The 19,499-nt window shown below is 46.8% G+C and overlaps 1 protein-coding gene across 2 annotated transcripts in view; it reads left to right on the plus strand.

Moving 5' to 3' along the window:
* Positions 1–19,499, plus strand: part of TMEM92 (transmembrane protein 92) — a 50,160-nt gene extending 30,661 nt beyond the window's left edge. For both annotated transcript variants that reach the window (XM_040329753.1, XM_040329752.1), the window contains 2 exons: positions 11,113–11,266; positions 19,005–19,499. In XM_040329753.1, coding sequence (XP_040185687.1) covers positions 11,113–11,266; positions 19,005–19,112 — 262 coding nt within the window. In that variant the 3' untranslated portion in view covers positions 19,113–19,499. The remainder of the gene's footprint in view (positions 1–11,112; positions 11,267–19,004) is intronic.

Consider the following 19,499-nt stretch of genomic DNA (forward strand, 5'->3'; position numbering starts at 1 on the left):
GAAACTTTCCCGACGTGCATTGCGGCAAATGACGTCGCAAGGACGTCATTTGCTTCAAAGTGAACGTGAATGGCGTCCAGCGCCATTCACGAATCACTTACGCAAACAACGTAGATTTTAAATCTCGCGACGCGGGAACGTGGGTATCCTATAGCATTGGCTGCGCCTGCTATTAGGATGTGTAACGTTACGCGAAACCCGACGTACGCAAACTACGTAATTTGCGTACGCAGGGCTCGCGCAACGTTGTGAATCGGTGTTAGTATGCAATTTGCATACTATACACAGATCACAATGGGAGCGCCCCCTAGCGGTCATCGCTAGAATGCAGCCTAAAATCTGCGTGGCATAAGAGCCTTATGCCACGCAGATTTTAGGCTGCAGTCGGCGTAGCGATGTTCCTGAATCAGGAGCATTCGCTACGCCGGAGCAAGTAAGCAATTGCGCCGTGTAACCTATGGTTACACAGGCGCAATTGCTTCTTGAATCTGGGCCAGTATCTCAGAAATTTTGAATATTACATAAGACCCATTTAAAAAAAAATGATTTTTAATACAGAAATGTTTTCTTACTTAAAAGTATGTCAATGTACAGTATAGTACACACTCAATACTTGGTCGGGGCTCCAGGGCCGCTGATAGAAATCATGGGGCCCTATACAGCCTAACTGACGGGGCCACCTTTTGCTCCACCCCTGGTCCCTCCTTCAGCCCCACCCCTGTCTCCGTCCCTGGCCCCTTCCTAGAGTATGTTCGGTCATTCGTTTTCTGTTCAGGTTGCCCGGGCCCCCCTGCTGGCCGGGCCTGGTACAACAGGGCCAGTTGTACTGGCCTATCAGCGGCCCTGCGGGGCTCCCTTTGCATGAATTGCTGCATCAATGTGGTGTGGCATAGAGGCGATCAGAATGTGGCACTGCTGAGGAGTTATGGAAGCCCAGGTTGCAGGTGATCAGCCGTGTCCAATCACGGCTGATCACAATGTAAACAGGAAGAGTCGTTGATCGGCTTTTCCTCACTTGCGTCTGACAGACGTGAGTAGAGGAGAGTGGATTGGCTGCTCTCCTGATGGGGGGGTCTGTGCTGATTGTTTATGAGCGCAGCCCCCCCTCGGATGCCCGCCCAGGGCCACCAGGATGCTGGAATGGACCACCAGGGATGGCCACCCCACTGGACCACCAGGTATGCCACCTAGACCACCAGAGAAATGCCAATCTGTGCCCAGCAGCTGCCAATCAATGTCCAGGCAGCTGCCAATCAGTGCACACCCAAAATGCCTGCCAGTGCCAGAAAGGATGCCTATCAGTGCCATCTGTCAGTGATGCATATCAGTGCCCATCAGTGCCACGTATCAGTGCCCAGCAGTGCCGCCTATCAGTGCCCAGCAGTGCCACTCATAAGTACCCATCAGTGCAGCCTTTTAGTGCCCAGTGTCGCCTATCAGTGCCCACCAGTGCCACCCATGAGTGCCCATCAGTGCTGCCTATCAATGCCCATCAGTGCTGCATATCAGTGCCACCCATCAATACCGCCTACCAGTGCCGCCTATCAGTGCCCATTGTCAGTGCCACCTAGGGTGACCACGTGTCCCGGATTGCCCGGAACAGTCCCGCATTTTGCAGGTCTGTCCCGGGTATCTTTATGCCAGGACAATACAGTGTCCCGGAATAAAACTGACAGCCACCCCCTGGTTCGATCTGATGGCCCCAAAAAAGGCTGCCATGTCACCACTTTACTCACTGACATTACTTGTCCTGGCCGGGGATGCCTGGAGGAGCACAGTCCCCGCCCCCTGCTTGTGATTGGAGAAATCATAAATCCCGCCTCTTGTGTCCAAAGACTGTGCAGTGATTCATTACAGCACAAGCTGATTTTTGGGAAGGGGGGTGTCCCTGAATGGTAGTTTGGAAATGTGGTCAGCCTAGTGCCACCTCATTGGTGCCACCTCATCGGTGCCGCTTTATCAGTGTCCGTCAGTGCCGCTTTATCAGTGTCCGTCAGTGAAGGAGAAAACGTACTTATTTACAACATTTTATAACAGAAACACAAGACAAAAAAAATCTAAATTTTCATTTGTTTAGCAAAAAATAAAAACTGCAGAGGTGATCAAATACCACCAAAAGAAAGCTCTATTTGTGGGAACAAAATGATAACAATTCTGTTTGGGCACAGTGTAGCATGACCTCCTGCATATATCCTTACCTGTCAAATGTATCCCCTCTGTCTGTTTTGAGACCCCAAAAAATGCAGAATCTGTGGGTGGGTCTGTTGTCCGGAGCTCGTGGGTGAAGTCGTGATGTCAGACTTCCTGCCCTCCTCTAAACTCCCCTTGTCAACATGCATTTTCTCCTATGTATTTCTTACACTGAACTTCTGCTATGATCACTAACATCCAGTCGAAACCCAGAAAAGTCACCACATGACTTCAGCATGTGTAGAGCAGCCAATCCTGGGAAAGCTGGAGAAGAAAGGAGGAGGGGATCTGAAGTACACAGAATATCTCTCTCAGGCTCCTGAATGATATATGTAAATCACCTGTCACTCACAGCAAGGGGGAAGAACTGACTCCTACTGTATTTCTCTGTGTCAGTTTTTATCTTACTGAAAAAATGATAAGAGCTGGATTAACTGTTCGTAGCAAGACTGGGCAAAGATGACATGAAATCCTATACTGTACAAGGTGCAAGCCTTAATTAAACATTTTTTTTTCAGGTTTACATCCACTTTAAAGCCCTTAACTGAGCCCCATTACGATCCAGCGCTGTGCATGGGAGCTGCAGCTCTCCTGGCTTTGTCCCTCCTCCCTGGGCAGATTGATAGCAGCGGGAGCCATTGCCACTTCAGCCCCGGACCATTTAGCTGGCCAAAGACCAGGCCACTTTTTGCAATTTGACACTGCGTCGTTTTAACTGACAATTGCGCTGTCGTGCGACGTGGCTCTCAAACAAGATTTACGTCATTTTTTTCTCACAAATAGAGCTTTCTTTTGGTGGTATTTGGTCACCTCTGTGGTTTTTATTTTTTTGCGCTATAAACAAAAATAGAGCGACAATTTTGAAAAAAAAAAAGCAATTTTTTTTTACTTTTTGCTATAATAAATATCCCCCAAAAATATATAAAAAAAAAAATTTTCCTCAGTTTAGGCCGATAAGTATTCTTCTACATATTTTTGGTAAAAAAAAAAAACGCAATAAGCGTTTATCGATGATTAGTTTGTGCAAAAGTTACAAAATAAAGGATAGTTTTATAGCATTTTTATTAATATTTTTTTTTTTTTACTAGTAATGGCGGCGATCAGCGATTTTAATCGTGACTGCAACACTATGGCGGACACATCGGACACTTTTGACGCCATTTTGGGACCATTGTCATTGATACAGCGACCAGAGCTATAAAAGTGCACTGCTTACTGTAAAAATTACACTGGTAGTGAAGGGGTTAACCACTAGGGAGCGCTGAGGGGGTTAAGTGTGACCTAGGGAGTGATTCTAACTGTAGGGGATATGGGCTGTGTGTGACATGACACTGATCACCACTCCCGATTACAGGGAGCTTAGATCAGTGTCCCGTCACTAGAAAGAAATGGCAAAATGCTTGTTTACATCAGCATTTCCCATTCTTCCTCTCCGTGAGACGATTGCAGGTATCCCTGTGGACATCAAGTCTGCGGGAGCCGCAGTCGGACTCACGGAGCTTGCGGTGGGCGCCCACAATGCCGCGTCTTAAAGGGGACGTTTTTATCCACTTGCCCACCAGGTAAATTCTGGCACTTCTCTCCTTCATGTGAAAATCACAATTTTTTTGCTAGAAAATTTATCAGAACCCCCAAACATTATATATTTTTTTTTAGCAGACATCCTAGGGAATAAAATGGCAGTCATTGCAATACTTTTTGTCACACCGTATTTGCGCAGCGGTCTTACAAGCGCACTTTTTTTGGATAAAAATCACTTTTTTGAATTAAAAAATAAGACAACAATACATTTTGCCCAATTTTTTTATATATTGTGAAAGATAATGTTACGCCGAGTAAAATGATACCCAACATGTCACGCTTAAAAATTGCGCCCGCTCGTGGCATGGCGTCAAACTTTTACCCTTAAAAATCTCGATAGGCGACGTTTAAAAAATTCTACAGGTTGCATTTTTTGAGTTGCAGAGTAGGTCTAGGGCTAGAATTATTGCTCTCGCTCTAACGATCGCGGCGATACCTCACTTGTGTGGTTTGAATACCGTTTTCATATGCGGGCGCTACTCGCGTATGCGTTTACTTCTGCGCGCGAGCTCGTCGGGACGGGGCGCTTTAAAAAATTTTTTTTTGGTTTTCTTATTTATTTTTATTTAGTTTTATAATTTTTTACACTGAAAAAAATAAAATAAAAAAAATTGATCACTTTTATTCCTATTACAAGGAATGTAAACATCCCTTGTAATAGAAAAAAGCATGACAGGTCCTCTTAAATATGAGATCTGGGGTCAAAAAGACCTCAGATCTCATAATTAGACTTAAATGCAAAAAAAAAAATAAAAAAAAAAAAATGTCATTTTTTCAAATGACAAAAAAAAAAATGTTTCTTTAAGAGGCTGGGCGGGACTGACGTTTTGACGTCACTTCCGCCCAGCAGAGCTATGAGGACGGGTGAAGGAGATTTCTCCTTCAGTCCCGTCCCCGCTCAGCTGCCGGACACATCGGATCCCCTCCGCCGCTACCGACGGCTCCGGTAAGCGGCGGAGAGCGCGGGAGAGCGGCGGGAGGGGCCCTCTCCCGCCACCGATAACGGCGATCTCGCGGCGAATCCGCCGCGGAGACCGCCGTTATCGTGTACACCACCGCCCCCTGCAAAGATGAATATCTCGGTTGTGGCAGCAGCTGCTGCCGTTATCGAGATATTCAACTTTAAAAAGGAGGACGTCTTTTTGACATGGGGCGGTGGTCAAGAGGTTAAACGTCTTTCTGTCCACGGGAGCCATTGTTTAGACGTATATATGCGTGAGCCGGTCGTTAAGCAGGTAATCAACTCCAGTGACGTGGGACAGTGTGTCAATGGACACAGCAGCGCATCTCAGAAGCGAGCCCGCCTTCCTATTGGGGGTATCAGCAAGATAGGAGAAGCCAGGAGGGCCTGCGGGGGACCCGAGATGAAGAGGATCGGGGCTGCTCTGTGCAATTCTATTAGGTGGATTCACAGAGAGTTAGGCCGGCGTATCAGTAGATACGCCGACCTAACTCGGAATCTGCGCCGACCTAAGTTTAAGTGTATTCTCAAACTGAGATACACTTAAACCTATCTAAGATACGACAGCCTGCGCCGTCGTATCTTAGGGTGCAATATTTAGGCTGGCCGCTAGGTGGCGCTTCCATTGTGTTCGGCATAGAATATGTAAATCACTAGATACGCCAATTCACGAACGTACGTCCGCCCGTCGCAGTAAAGATACGCCGTTACCGTAAGAGATACGCCGCCTAAAGATAAACATGCTCCCTAGGTGGCGTAGCCAATGTTAAGTATGGCCGTCGTTCCCGCGTTGAAATTTGAAAATTTTACGTCGTTTGCATAAGTCATCCGTGAATAGGACTGGACGTAATTTACATCCACGTTGAAACCAATACGTCCTTGCGGCGCACTTTGCCGCAATGCACACTGGGATATGTACACGGACGGCGCATGCGCCGTTCTTAAAAAACGTCAATCACGTTGGGTCACAGTTAATCAACATAAAACACGCCCCCCACATCCTCATTTAAATTCGGCGCGCTTACGCCGGCCTATTCACGCTACGCCGCCGTAACTTAGCAGGCAAGTACTTTGTGAATACAGTACTTGCCTAGCTAACTTACAGCGGCGTAGTCTAAATACGATACGCTACGCCGCCGCAAAGATGCGGCGGTCTATTTGAATCCACCTATATAAGTATAACATGTTATTTTTATTTATTTTTTATTGTTTTTTCTTTACCAGCACTTTAAAGCTAAGTTCCACACAAAAATGGCACGTCCACTTGTCCGGTTCCCCGCCCCCCCCTCCGATGTCACATTTGGCACCTTTCAGGGGGCGCAGATACATGTATAATGCAGGTATTTGCTCCCACTTCCGGCGATAGAGATTGCACAGCAATTTACGCCATGTCCGGCCCCTCCTCCACCCCCCCAGCTGTCTTCTGGGAGACACACAGGTCCCAGAAGACAGCAGGGACCAGTGAGGACACGCAGCGCGACTCGCGCATGTGCAGTATGGAACCAGGCTGTTAAGCCTCAAGGCTTCACTTCCTGATTCCCTTACTGAAGATGTCGGCGGCTATACCCGGGAGCCAAGGGACAGATCGGTTTCAGATGAGGACATGGCGGGCGCCCTGGACAGGCAAGTGTCCTGATATTAAAAGTCAGCAGCGGCTGTATTTGTCAAAGTGATGTCCTCACTGACAATGGAATTAGGTAGGCGGTTCTATAGGTGTGCTCCTAAGGTTACTTTAATGAGAGCCAGATATGATAGGGCCTATGTAAGAGTCTGAATACACAGCCTTAAATTATTAAACAGTGCAGGCTTACCTATAAAAGATTTATACATATTCCTTTATTTAGCTGTGCTTATTTGATCTAATCCTAAGGTATTAGGATGGGGTCAGAGGTTACCTAAAGTCTATACTGTATAAAGGTGTGTGTATGGGAGTTTAACAACCCCCCCCCCCCCCTCAAACCTGCGCAAATGGCAAAAATAATCAATAATAGTGACAATGAGAACAGCTCGTTGTAGATAAGGATAAATGAACGAAAAATCAATTAAAAATTAATTAGTTTGAACCGCGCTCTCTCTCAAGAAAAAACTTTAACCACTTAAGGACCGAGCCTCTTTTTCGGACTCTGTGTTAACAAGTTAAAAACATTTTTTTTTTGCTAGAAAATGGGCAGGAACACCTAGATCCACGATGGACAGGGATAGGTTAAGGAATTATGGCTGGGAGATCCCATTGTTGGAGTATCCAAGACATAAAAGAAGCCAGGGACTGACTTCTGAAGTCTGATCACCAGGATTTACAATTTAATTTCTGAGGAAGGTGTGTTGCGATGACCAGTTTGCCGCTCTGCGGAGAGCCTCCAAGGCCTTGTACACACGACCGGACAGTCCGCTGAAAACGGTCCGCCGGACCGTTTTCATCGGACATGTCGGGTCGGAGATTTCTGTCTGATGGTTGTACACACCATCAGACAGAAATGAGAGACAATCCGCGCGGACAGACAGCGCGGTGACGTGTCCACGCCGTCGCCGCGACGATGACGCGGCGACGTGCGCGACGCATGAAGGTCAATGCTTCCACGCATGCGTCGAAGTCATTCGACGCATGCGAAGGATGGCGGGCGCTCGGACATGTACGGTAGGTCTGTACAGACGACCGAACATGTCCGAGCGGGCAGGTTTCCAGCAGGCTGTTTCTAAGCAAGTTTGGAAATATTTGACCGCTGGAAAAAAGGCCCGGCAGGCAAATGTACGCTGGAATCCTGTCCGCTCGGGTGTACAGACGACCGAACATGTCTGCTAAAACTGGTCCGCGGACCAGTTTCAGCAGACATGTTCGGTCGTGTGTACGGGGCCTAAGGAGGATCCTCTGGCTCTCTCTTATAGGCCACTTTCACACAGGGCAATTCAGTGCTGATTTTGTTCCAATCAGTAATCCATTCAAAGATCTTTTGCTGATTGGAGCAGAGAAGGTGGATGACACATCTGTGTCTGCTGTTTCTGCAGAGCAGACATGGACAGAGCCGACTCTGCTCTATGGACAGTTGAAGGAATGCACTCCACTGTTAGGCCCCGTACACACGACCAAACATGTATGCTGTAGGTTCGGTCATGTGTAGGTGCGAGCGGGCAGAATTTCAGCAAATTTGCCCGCCGGGCCTTTTCCCAGCGGGCAAATATTCCTGGACTTGTTTTAAAACCGTCCGCTGGAATCCTGCCCGCTCGGACATGTATGGTCGTCAGTACAGACCTACCGTACATGTCCGAGCGCCCGCCGTCCCTCGCATGCGTCGAATGACTTCGACGCATGCGTGGAAGCATTTAAAAGGCAGGCCCGCCCACGTCGCCGCGTCATCGTCGCGGCGACGGCGCGGACACGCCCCGCGTATTGTTTACGCGCGGACTTCTGTACGATGGTTAGTACAGCCATCGTACAGAAGTCCCCGGGCAGACATGTACGGTGAAAACGGTCCGACGGACCGGTTTCATCGTACATGTTTGCCCGTGTGTACCCGGCCTTAGCTGACAAGTGGGGGCAATAAAAAATATATTTGTAAAGTTGGTATACCACCCGTCTAAACTGGTGACCACTGTTTGCTTTTGTTTTTCCAATTTTTTTTTAAAAAAGTATCAAAAATCATATTTTTTTGGCTGGCACGAGTGCTTGCCCGGGGGCCGAGGGCGCGCTAGGTGGTGTCCCTAAATGGCAGTTCAGAAATGTGGTCACCCTATCCACTGTCCATGTACACCCGGCTACCCTTCGATTCGATCCACCTAAATGGAAGAAAACTGATTCACTTTTTTTTTTGCCGACTGGAGAGGACCGAGGAACTGATAGAAGTTCATAGGGATGCGTCCACCTGAAAAACTGGCCTTAAAGATTTAAACTGGTCCTGTAGGTAGGGACAAGGCCAGAGATCTATTGTTAGTATGCTGCCATGTGAGCACCAATAAAATGAGTTAATATACTTATCCCTTCCGCTCATGACACCTAAGCGAGGGTAATGTCACCATCCTTCTGATGTGATCCCAGAAAATGCTAAGTACCCAAAATCTCATGGGAAGATGTACCGTACTATAATCTTACAAGATGTACGGTACTTGGCATTCCCTGGGCTCTCATTGCAATGTTGGAGATGTCAAAAAAGAGAGGTAAGTTTATTTTCCACCGTCTATTTTTTATTTTTTTGGTGCAGTGGATTAAGATTAAGGAAGGGGGCCCTAATTAATAAGCGGACCCCGCTGTCTTTTACCGTTCCTTATATAATTCTGTTGCTTAGTATCAGGTATTTTATACTTTATAATGTTTTATAAAATAATTGTCCCAAATGAGACATTATCAAATACAGTTTGAACCATGAGTGTTCTCTCACTCATCAAAGCCTCTACATGACCACGTGCTGTCTTGTCTGTAATTATTAAAGATATGTGTGCTGACAGACAGCATTCTGCCGGAGTAATAGAGCGACACAATTATGTCATTCTCATACAACCAGTCTAAGTATTATTACATGAGACAAGGAAGTCACTGAGCTGTTTTCAGTTGTTTCATAATGATGGCTGTGCAGCTTAGTCTAGAATGATTTTAAAGTGTTAAAAGGTAATTTGAAACAAAACTTTTTATGTTTTAGTTTTGCATAGAGTGGGTAAGGGTTAGAACCTTGGTTAGATTTTATTGCTGTTCAAGACCTCCCGGAAGGGATTTCCTATCACTTCCTGTCTCGGTGGCGGTGCTGTCACCCAGACAGGATGTAAGGTCAAATACCCATCAGGGAAACGGCAATAAAAAAGATAATGAGAGTTTTAGTGTGACGTTAAAGAGGAAGTAAACCCTGGTGGGTTTTACTTCCTCTTTATTTTCCTGTAAAGATAAAGCATAATGGACTACTATGCATCGCATAGTAGCCCATTATGTGCCACTTACTGTACCTAGGGTGACCAGACATCCCCGGTTTCCGGGGACAGTCCCTGGATTGAGGACACTGTCCCCGGATCAAGTCTGTCCCCAGTTTTGGCCCCGGATTGGATTTAAACAGGGGTTGGGGCAATTTCAAAGACAGTCAGTGCAGAATCAAAAAAAAAAAAAACAGAATTACACACCCGCACTGCCGCTCCTACTAGCTTAGGGGGGTGTATTTTTTTCCATTATCTGTGCCCTTTTCTAAAGATCATATGCTGGTCGGGGTGGAGGGAATATTTCTTCAGTTTCTGGTACATGCCTATTCAGCTCCGCTCACATGTTCTTCTGCCTTGGCTCAAGTCCAGCCGCCTACCTGCTTATCTCCTTGCCTTGCCTGGTGGAGTGATCTTCCTCCATTCCCCACCCAGTAGTAGCCAGGGCCTGGAGAGTAATGAGAGTCTATGAGACTCGCTGGATCACAGATTGGAGTAAGGGGTTGATCCCGACCCCTTACCACGTGATCAGCTGTCAGCCAATGACAGCTGATCATGTGATGTAAACAGAGCCGGTAATCGGCTATTTTTTCTCCTCACGCTGATAGTGTGAGGAGAAAAAAAAGCCGATCACCGGCGGCTGTTAGAGGGACATCGGTCCCGATCAAGGAGAGCAGCCCCTGCTCATCTGTACCAACTGCCAGTGCACAACAGTGCTGCCTTTCAGTGCCCACAGTGCCACCCAACAGTGCCACCCATCAGCGCCCACAGTGCCACCCATCAGTGTCACCTACCAGTGCCACCCATCACTGTCAACTACCAGTGCTCATCCGTGTCACCTACCAGTGCCCCCGTCAGTGCCGCTTTATCAGTGCCCCAATCAGTGCCGCCTTATCAGTGCCCCCCTCAGTGCCGCCTTATCAGTGCCCCTGTCAGTGCTGCCTTATCTGTCCCCATCAGTGACACCTTATCTGTCCCCATCAGTGCCGCCTATCAGTGCCCACCAGTGCTGCCTCATCAGCACATATCAATGAAGGAGAAAAATTACCTGTTTGCAAAATGTTATAACAAACTATGAAACATGTTTTTTTTTTTTTTTCAAGATTTCCATGTTTTTTTTGTTTGTTTAGCAAAAAATAAAAACCCCAGCAGTGATTAAATACGACCAAAAGAAAGCTCTATCTGTGTGAAAAAAAAAAATGTCATTTGGGTACAGTGTTGTATGACCGCGCAATTGTCATTCAAGGCGCGTCAGCGCTGAAATCGGAAAATTGGTCCGGGCAGGAGGGGGGGTTTAAGTGCCCAGTAAGGAAGTGGTTAATAAACCGTGATGATGAGATCGCCCCTTTGGGGATAAAGTCTGAATCAGATATTCAGAACCATCTATTCCACAACTGTTTGCCCTTTCTTAGGTTATAATGAAAGGATGGATTTTGGCAAATACTTTTTGTATAACTACATATAGAAATATATACATTCTTGTTTTGCAGGCCCCTGTTTATCTGTATGCTGATTGTGTTCTCAGTGCTGTGCCTTTGTGGGATCTGCAACAATGTTTGTCGCTTCCGATCTCGATCTGAACCATCCTTGTCACCAAGGGAGACTCCTCTTATAGAAATGGGCGCACCACCACCATACAGTGAGGTAAGTTGAAGAGATCTGACGTTCGGTTCTCCTGCTCGGCTCCTCCCCTCCCTCAGGCACATGATCGCTCCAGTCCACACAGCGGGTTAGATGGGAAGGAAAGTGCGGCGGCGTGCATGGCAGCCGCAACCCGCCGGTGCTTTTTACTGACATTATACATGACACTGCAGTGACTGCAGCTAGGCATAGGGCAGGCGTCCACCCCTGAATAATTGCAAAGTGTGGCCGCGATGGTGGCCGCGGCCCGCCGCTCATTAATTTGACTGACAGCAGGCGGCCTACCGGGAATTTTCCCGGTAGGCCAGTCCGGCCTGGTGGAAATCCACTTAGTTGGGCAGACAAGCAAATGCAGTAACCTACTGTATGATAGCCGGTAAACATTCCTTTTCAATGCCGTCTGTAACTTAGATGTTATCAGTGGCTATGCTGGTGAAAGTGTTGGATGGCAAGCATGATCAGATCATATCACAATGGTCTGAGCTTTTGGCTCAGCTGGAAATCTAAACAGGAACATAATTCACAGAACAGGTTTGTGCTGAAAAGTGTCATTCTTTACCATCTCTGAAGGACGAGACATATATATATGAAATTACAGTGCATCTGGAAAGTATTCACAGCGCTTCACTTTTTCCACATTTTTTTATATTACAGCCTTATTCCAAAATGGATTAAATTAATTATTTTCTTAAAAATTCTACAAACAATAACCCATCAGGTACATCCTGTTTCCACTGATCATCCTTGAGATTTGGCTAGGTTCACACTGCTGCAAATTCAAAATCGCGGTAAAATTGCGATTTCGCCGCGATTTCGGACGCAATTTAAGAGACATCTGTGCAGGGTTCAATGTAAATCGCGGCCCGAAATCGCAAAAAGTAGTACAGGAACTACTATTTGAAATCGGTGCAGCGCCGCAGATGCGGCGTCGCACCGATTAGGACAGTGCCATTGCCGACAATTGCCGGCAAATGCTGCCGATTTGAGATGCGATTTGACATGTGAAATCGCATCTCAAATCGTACCAAATCGTACCCAGTGTGAACCTGGGCTTTATCTACAACTTGATTGGAGTCCACATGTGGTATGGTCAGTTGATTGGACGTGATTTGGAAAGGCACACACCTGTCTAAGGTCCCACAATTAAGCGTGCATTTTACAAACCAAGCCATGAAGTCCAAGGAATTGTCTATAGACCTCTGAGACAGGATTGTATCGAGGCACGGATCTGGGGAAGGGTACAGAAAAACTCTCCTCTGGCGGATTTTGATCTGATGGTTGTACTAACCATCAGATCAAAATCCGCGCGGAATTCCCTCCGCGGTGACGTGTCGCGCCGTCGACGCGATGATGACGTGGCGACGTGCGCGACGCTGTAATATAAGGACTTCCACGCATGCGTCGCATCATTACGACGCATGCGAGGGAGGGAATCGGACGGATTGATCCGGTGAGTCTGTACAGACCAGCGGATCGATCCGCTGGACTGGATTCCAGCGGATAGATTTCTTAGCATGCTAAGAAATTTTTATCTGCTGGAAATCCATCGGCCCGAAAAAAATCCGCGGATAAATATCCGCTGGGTCGTACACACCAGCGGATCTATCCGCTGAAACTGATCCGCGGATAAATTCCAGCGGATAGATCCTCTCGTGTGTACGGGGCCTAAGCGATCAGGGGAGATGGGCCTTAGTCAGGGAGGTGACCAAGAACCCGATGGTCACTCTGACAGAGCTTCAGTGTTTCTCTGTGGAGAGAGGAACCTTCCAGAAAAACAACCATCTCTGCAGCTCTCCACCAATCAGTTCTGTATGGTAGAGTTGCCAGACAGAAGCCACTCCTCAGTAAAAGGCACATGACAGCTAGACATGTGCAATTTTTTTCGTTACGAATACGATTTCCGTAAATTTGCGTTATTTTAGTTGATTTGTTAACATACGAATGAACGAACGGTTTAGCGCAATTAATAACGAATAACGATATTTTCAAAATAACGAATATGGAAAACAACGAAGATACGAAAGAAGAAAGAAACGAAAACATAGAAACAACGAAAATACCGAACCCCAAAAAAAAAAAAAATTACGAAAAACAAAATGAACGAAAATGCAAAGTTACTAATATTCGGAGACCGAAAAGAAAACAACCGAAATGCCGAACAAAGAATAAAAAACGAAAATCAAAACTAACGAAAAATAAATTACGAATCTTCGGAAAACGGAAATGAAAACAACGAAAATACGAAATAATGTAAATTAGCTTTCGTTAGTACTGAAATATTTCTGGACATTGACCAATAGCCACTGAGCGCTGTCCCTTTCCTCTGAAGAGGTTTGTTGTTCCTTCCCCCAATGAGCTTCTTTCTCATTACCTCCTGGCTCCGTGGGCCAGATTCACAAAAGGGATACGACGGCGTTTCTCCTGATACGCCGTCGTATCCCTGTTTCTATCTATGCGACTGATTCATAGAATCAGTTACGCATAGATATCCCTAAGATCCGACAGGTGTAACAGTTTTACACTGTCGGATCTTAGGATGCAGTACCGCGGCCGCCGCTGGGGGGAGTTTGCGTCGTAAACCAGCGTCAGGTATGCAAATTAGGAGTTACGGCGATCCACGAAGCTTTTTCCCGTCGTTACGTCGTCGCGAGTGTTAGATTTCCGTCGCAAAGATAGGGCATCTTTAACATGGTGTAAAAGTACTCCACCGTGTTAAAGTATGCCCGTCTTTCCCGCGTCGCTTTTGAATTTTTTTTAAATCTTTTATTTTTCCCGGCGTAAATCTTTTTTCATGTCGCGATTCACAAAACGTCGGCGCGTCGTAATTTCGCGCAAAGCACGTCGGGAAATTTGCGACGGGAGCATGCGCAGTACGTCCGGCGCGGGAGCGCGCCTAATTTAAATGGTACTCGCCCCATTTTATTTGGCCCGCCTTGCGCCGGACGCATTTACGATACACCGCCGCAAGTTTCCAGGTAAGTGCTTTGTGGATCGAGCACTAAACCTGAAAACTTACAGCGGTGTAACTTAAATGGCTTACGTTTCCCCGGCGCAATTGTACGTGAATCTGGCCCCTTGTGTCTTTTTCTGTGTTAGACTTCAGTGCATCTAATTTCTAGATTGGTATTTGTAATATCTGACATATTTTATTTTTCTTCTACGTCAGACTTCATTCTAGACAGGGTGTGTGTGCTAACTAAGACAGTCAAGTCAATCACAGTAAAGTACGAATTACAAAATGACGACGAGTAGTGTGTCGAATAAACGTAAAATGTATTCTAACAGAATTACGAATGCAATAAAATCTACAAAAGTACGTTTTTACAATCAAAGGAAATTAGTCACGAAAATACGAATGATCATAAAGCAACGAAAATATATTTCTTACGAAAATACGAACACGGCATGATGGAAAATATAATGTAAATACGAATAGCAAAACAACGAAAATTAAACCAACGTAAAAACGAAGGAACGAATAAAATCATTTTAAAAATACGAACGCGGCAGAATACAAAATATAACGAAAATACTAATCTCGATTCAACGAAAAATAAACTAACAGAAAAAAACGGAAACGGAAAATAAAGTGTTACGAAAATACTAAAGAGTACGAATACGATAACTAACGTCTTACGAAATTACGACTCGTTACGAATCACGATAAACGAACAGAAACGAAACAGAAATAGGCTGGGTTCACACTACTACACTACTTTCATCCTACTTTGCTCTGTGTTCAATGTTTCCCTATGAGAGCGTCTTGTAGCGTCCTACACAAGTCGGTCTGACTTTGAAAATGCTCCCTGTACTACTTTTGGTCCTACATTGATCCTACTTCAGGCCCATTGAATATCATTGAAGTCGGACCAAAGTAGTATCCTGTTCATGAAAGTAGGATGGATGTAGGACCAATGTAGGATAAATGTAGGACCAATGTAGCAGAGCAAAGTAGGATGAAAGTAGTGTAGTAGTGTGAACCCAGCCATAAACAGAAATAAACAACATTTTTTGCTGTGCACATGTCTAATGACAGCCCACCTGGAGTTTGCCAAAAGCCACCAGAAGGATTCTCAGACCATGAGAAACAATATCCTCTGGTCTGATGAAACAAAGACTCTTTGGCCCAAATGACAAGCGTCATGTCTGGAGGAAACCAGGCAACGCTCATCACTTGGTTAATACCATCCCTACAGTGAAGCATGGTGGTGGCAGCATCATGCTGTGGGGATGTTTTTTTAGCGGCAGGAACTGGGAGACTAGTCAGGATTGAGGGAAAGATGAATGCAGCAATGTACAGAGACATCCTTAATGAAAACCTGCTTCAGAGTGCTCTGGACCCCAGACTGGGGCGAGGGTTCATCTTCCAACAGGACAACGACCCTAAGCACACAGCCAAGGCAACTCTGTGAATGTCCTTGAGTGGCCCAGCCAGAGCTCAGACTTGAATCTGATTCAACCTCCCGGGAGAGATCTGAAAATTGCTGTGCACTGACTCTCCCCAGCTAGCCTGATGGAGCTTGAGAGGTCCTGCAAAGAAGAATGGGACAATATGCCCAAAAATCGGTGTGCCAAGCTTGTAGCATCGATCTCAAAAAAACTTGAGGCTGTAATTGGTGCCAAAGGTGCTTCACCAAAGTATTGAGCAAACGCTGTGAATACTTATAAACACGGAAAATATTTTAAACAAACTTTTTTTGCGTTGTCATTAGGCTTGTCCCGATACCACTTTTTTAGGACTGAGTAGGAGTACCGATACTTTTTTTCAAGTACTCGCCGATACCGATACTTTTTTTTAAATGTGTCCCCAAATGCAGCCATGTCCCCCCACATATGCAGCCATGTCCCCCCACAGATGCAGCCATATCCCCCCACATGCAGCCATGTCCCCCCATATGCAGCCATGTCCCCCCATATCCAGCCATGTCTCCCTCCATATCCAGCCATGTCCCCCCCATATGCAGGCATGTCCCCCCCATATCCAGCCATGTCCCCCATATGCAGCAATGTGTCCCCATATGCAGCCATGTCTCCCCATATCCAACCATGTCCCCCCCCCATGCAGCCATGTCTCCCCCATATCCAGCCATGTCCCCCATATGCAGCAATGTCTCCCCATATCCAGCCATGTCCCCCATATGCAGCCATGTCTCCCCCCATATCCAGCCATGTCCCCCATATGCAGCAATGTCTCCCCATATCCAGCCATGTCCCCCATATGCAGCAATGTCTCCCCATATGCAGCAATGTCTCCCCCATATCCAGCCATGTCCCCCATATGCAGCAATGTCTCCCCATATGCAGCAATGTCTCCCCATATGCAGCCATGTCCCCCTTACCTGCATCGCGCCGCATCCCCGCTGCCGCCGACTGGTTAATACGGGCGGGGAACATTACAGCTTTGAATAGCTGTAATGATTCGCGCCGCGCTGCGTATAGACACTCCCCCTTGCTCGGGATTGGACAGTTCACCCGAGCAAGGGGGAGTGTCTATACGCGGCGGGGCGGGAAAGACTACAGCTATTCAAATGAATGCTGTAATGTTCCCCGCCCGTATTATCCAAGCGGGGATGCGGCGGCGGGGGAGTATTCTATTTCGGTAGCGGGGGTATTTGCGGGAGTACGAGTACTCCCGCAAATACTCGGAATCGGTCCCGATACCGATACTAGTATCGGTATCGGGACAAACCTAGTTGTCATTATGGGGTATTGTTTGTAGAATTTTAAGGAAAATAATGAATTTAATCCATTTTGGAATAAGGCTGTAGCACAGGGGTCTCCAAACTGCGACCCGAGGGCTGGATGCAGCCCTTTGCTAGCCTTCATCCGGCCCTTGGGGCAGTATTGCTCCCAACGATATGAGCCACTATTCCTCCCAATGGCACCAACAATGGGACAACATTTCTTAGACTAATAGCAATGATGGAGCACTATTCCTCCTACTGCCCACCAACACTGGGGCCATGTTTATTCTCACTGATGCTCGGCCCTTGGGCATTTTCTACCATGACTGGTCAGAATCCGGCCCCCCTAAAGTCTGAAAGACCGTAAACTGGCCCTTTGCTTGAAAAGTATGGAGACCCCTGCTGTAACATAACAAAATGTGGAAAGTCAAGTGTTGTGAACACTTTCCTGATGCACTGTATATGCTGCAATACCAGCTTTCACCTGTAGCAGTACTGTCAGTGACCCCAGAGACAGCAAAGCCCAATCCTGGAAAACTCATAAGTGTAGGAGAGTTGTAGACACCTTTGACTTGCTACATTTTGGTTTCTCCAGAGATATTTAGAAACAGTGGGCCGGATTCAGAAAGATGAGCATATCTTTCTTCCGGCGTAACGTATCGGAGATACGTTACGCCGCTGTAACTTTGGGCACAAGTTCTGTATTCAGAAAGAACTTGCGCCCTTAGTTACGGCGGCGTAACGTATGTGTTGCGGCGTAAGGCCGCCTAATTCAAATGGGGATGTTGGGGGCGTGTTGTATTTAAATTTTACTTGACCCTGCGGTTTTTAAGTTTTTTTTTTAAAGGTGCATGCGCCATCCGTAAAATATCCCAGTGTGCATTGCTCTAAAGTACGCCGCAAGGACGTATTGGATTTGACGTGAACGTAAATGACGTACAGCCCTATTCGCGAACGACTTACGCAAACGACGTAAAATTTCAAAACTCGGCGCGGGAACTACGGCCATACTTAACATTAGCTACGTTGCCTGAACATACGTTTCTGAATCGCCGTATCTACCTAATTAGCATATTCCTCACGTAAACATACGGAAGCGCCACCTAGCGGCCAGCCTGAAAATGCAGCCTAAGATACGATGGTGTAAGACACTTACACCTGTCGGATCTTAGGGATATTTATGCGTAACTGTTTCTCTGAATCAGGCGCATAGATACGACCGACCGCACTCAGAGATACGACGGCGTATCAGGAGACACGCCATCGTATCTCCTATCTGAATCCGGCCCAGTTTATCTAACATTTAGAAGACACTGGGGTGGATTCAGTAAGCAATTGCGTCTGCGTAACCATAGTTACGCAGCGCAATTGCTTAGTTGCGACGGCGTAACGACTTATCTGTATTCAGAAAGCTCGTTACGCCGACTGCAGCCTAAGATATGACTGGCATAAGGCTCTTATGCCGTCGTATCGTAGGCTGCATTCTTACGATGGCCGCTAGGTGGCGTTCCCGTAGTGGTCAGCGTAGAGTATGCAAATTGCATACTAACGCCGATTCACAACCGTACGCGCGCCCTACGTACGCATTTTACGTTGTTTGCGTTCGTCGGGATCCGCGTAAGGCTGCTCCTGCTATTAGCGGGGGCAGCCAATGCTAAGTATACCCGTCGTTCCCGCGTCGCGATGTTTGAAAATTACGTTGTTTGCGTATGTGAATCGTGAATGGCGCTGGACGCCATTTACGTTCACGTTAAAGCAAATGACGTCCTTGCGACGGAGCATGCGCACTGCGTTCGGCGCGGGAACGCGCCTAATTTAAATGATCCACGCCCCCTATGGGATCATTTAAATTACGCGCGCTTACGCCGGCCATTTTTAAGGAGCGCCCGCACAAATTACGTAGCAACTGCTTCATGAATGAAGCGTAGCGCAGGTAAATTACGGAGGCGCAGCGTTAAAACGGTACGCTGCGCCTCCGTAAGAGGGCGCAAATCGTACCTGAATCCACCCCACTGAGAAACTTGTATAACTATATTCCACATTGTTTTATCCTACAGGTGACTGCCAAGCCTTACCTGTACCCTCCCAGTATGGTCAGCCCGCCCTCGTACAGCAGTGTGGTTGAGAGTAACCCTTCGCCCCCTACCTGGGAACATCAAAGCTGAAACGGAAGGCACGCGGCGGACATTTATGCGTATTCACAGATGAGTTGGAGGACTGCGAGGAGAGGCTATAGGATTTAATACAAGAAGCTATAGACGTGTGATATGAAGTATCGGGAGGAGATCTAGAGTTGTTATTTGAAGAAATGAGAAAAGCTGTGGAGAAATGCTATGACGTAGACTGCGTACAATTATCATCAGACATGGAGAAGACATCAAGAGACCTAAAGCATATATTGAAGCACTGAATGGAATCGCCATACTAGGAGACCACTGAGAGCTATGGCGGGATAGGAAGAGGATTTATAGGTAGGAAGCAGTGGGAGGAGTTATAGGAAGTGGCTACCGTATTTATCGGGGTATAGCGTGCTCCCGCGTATAGCGCGCACC

This window comes from Rana temporaria, chromosome 12 (genome assembly GCF_905171775.1).
Source record: "Rana temporaria chromosome 12, aRanTem1.1, whole genome shotgun sequence".
Classification (NCBI taxonomy): domain Eukaryota; kingdom Metazoa; phylum Chordata; class Amphibia; order Anura; family Ranidae; genus Rana; species Rana temporaria.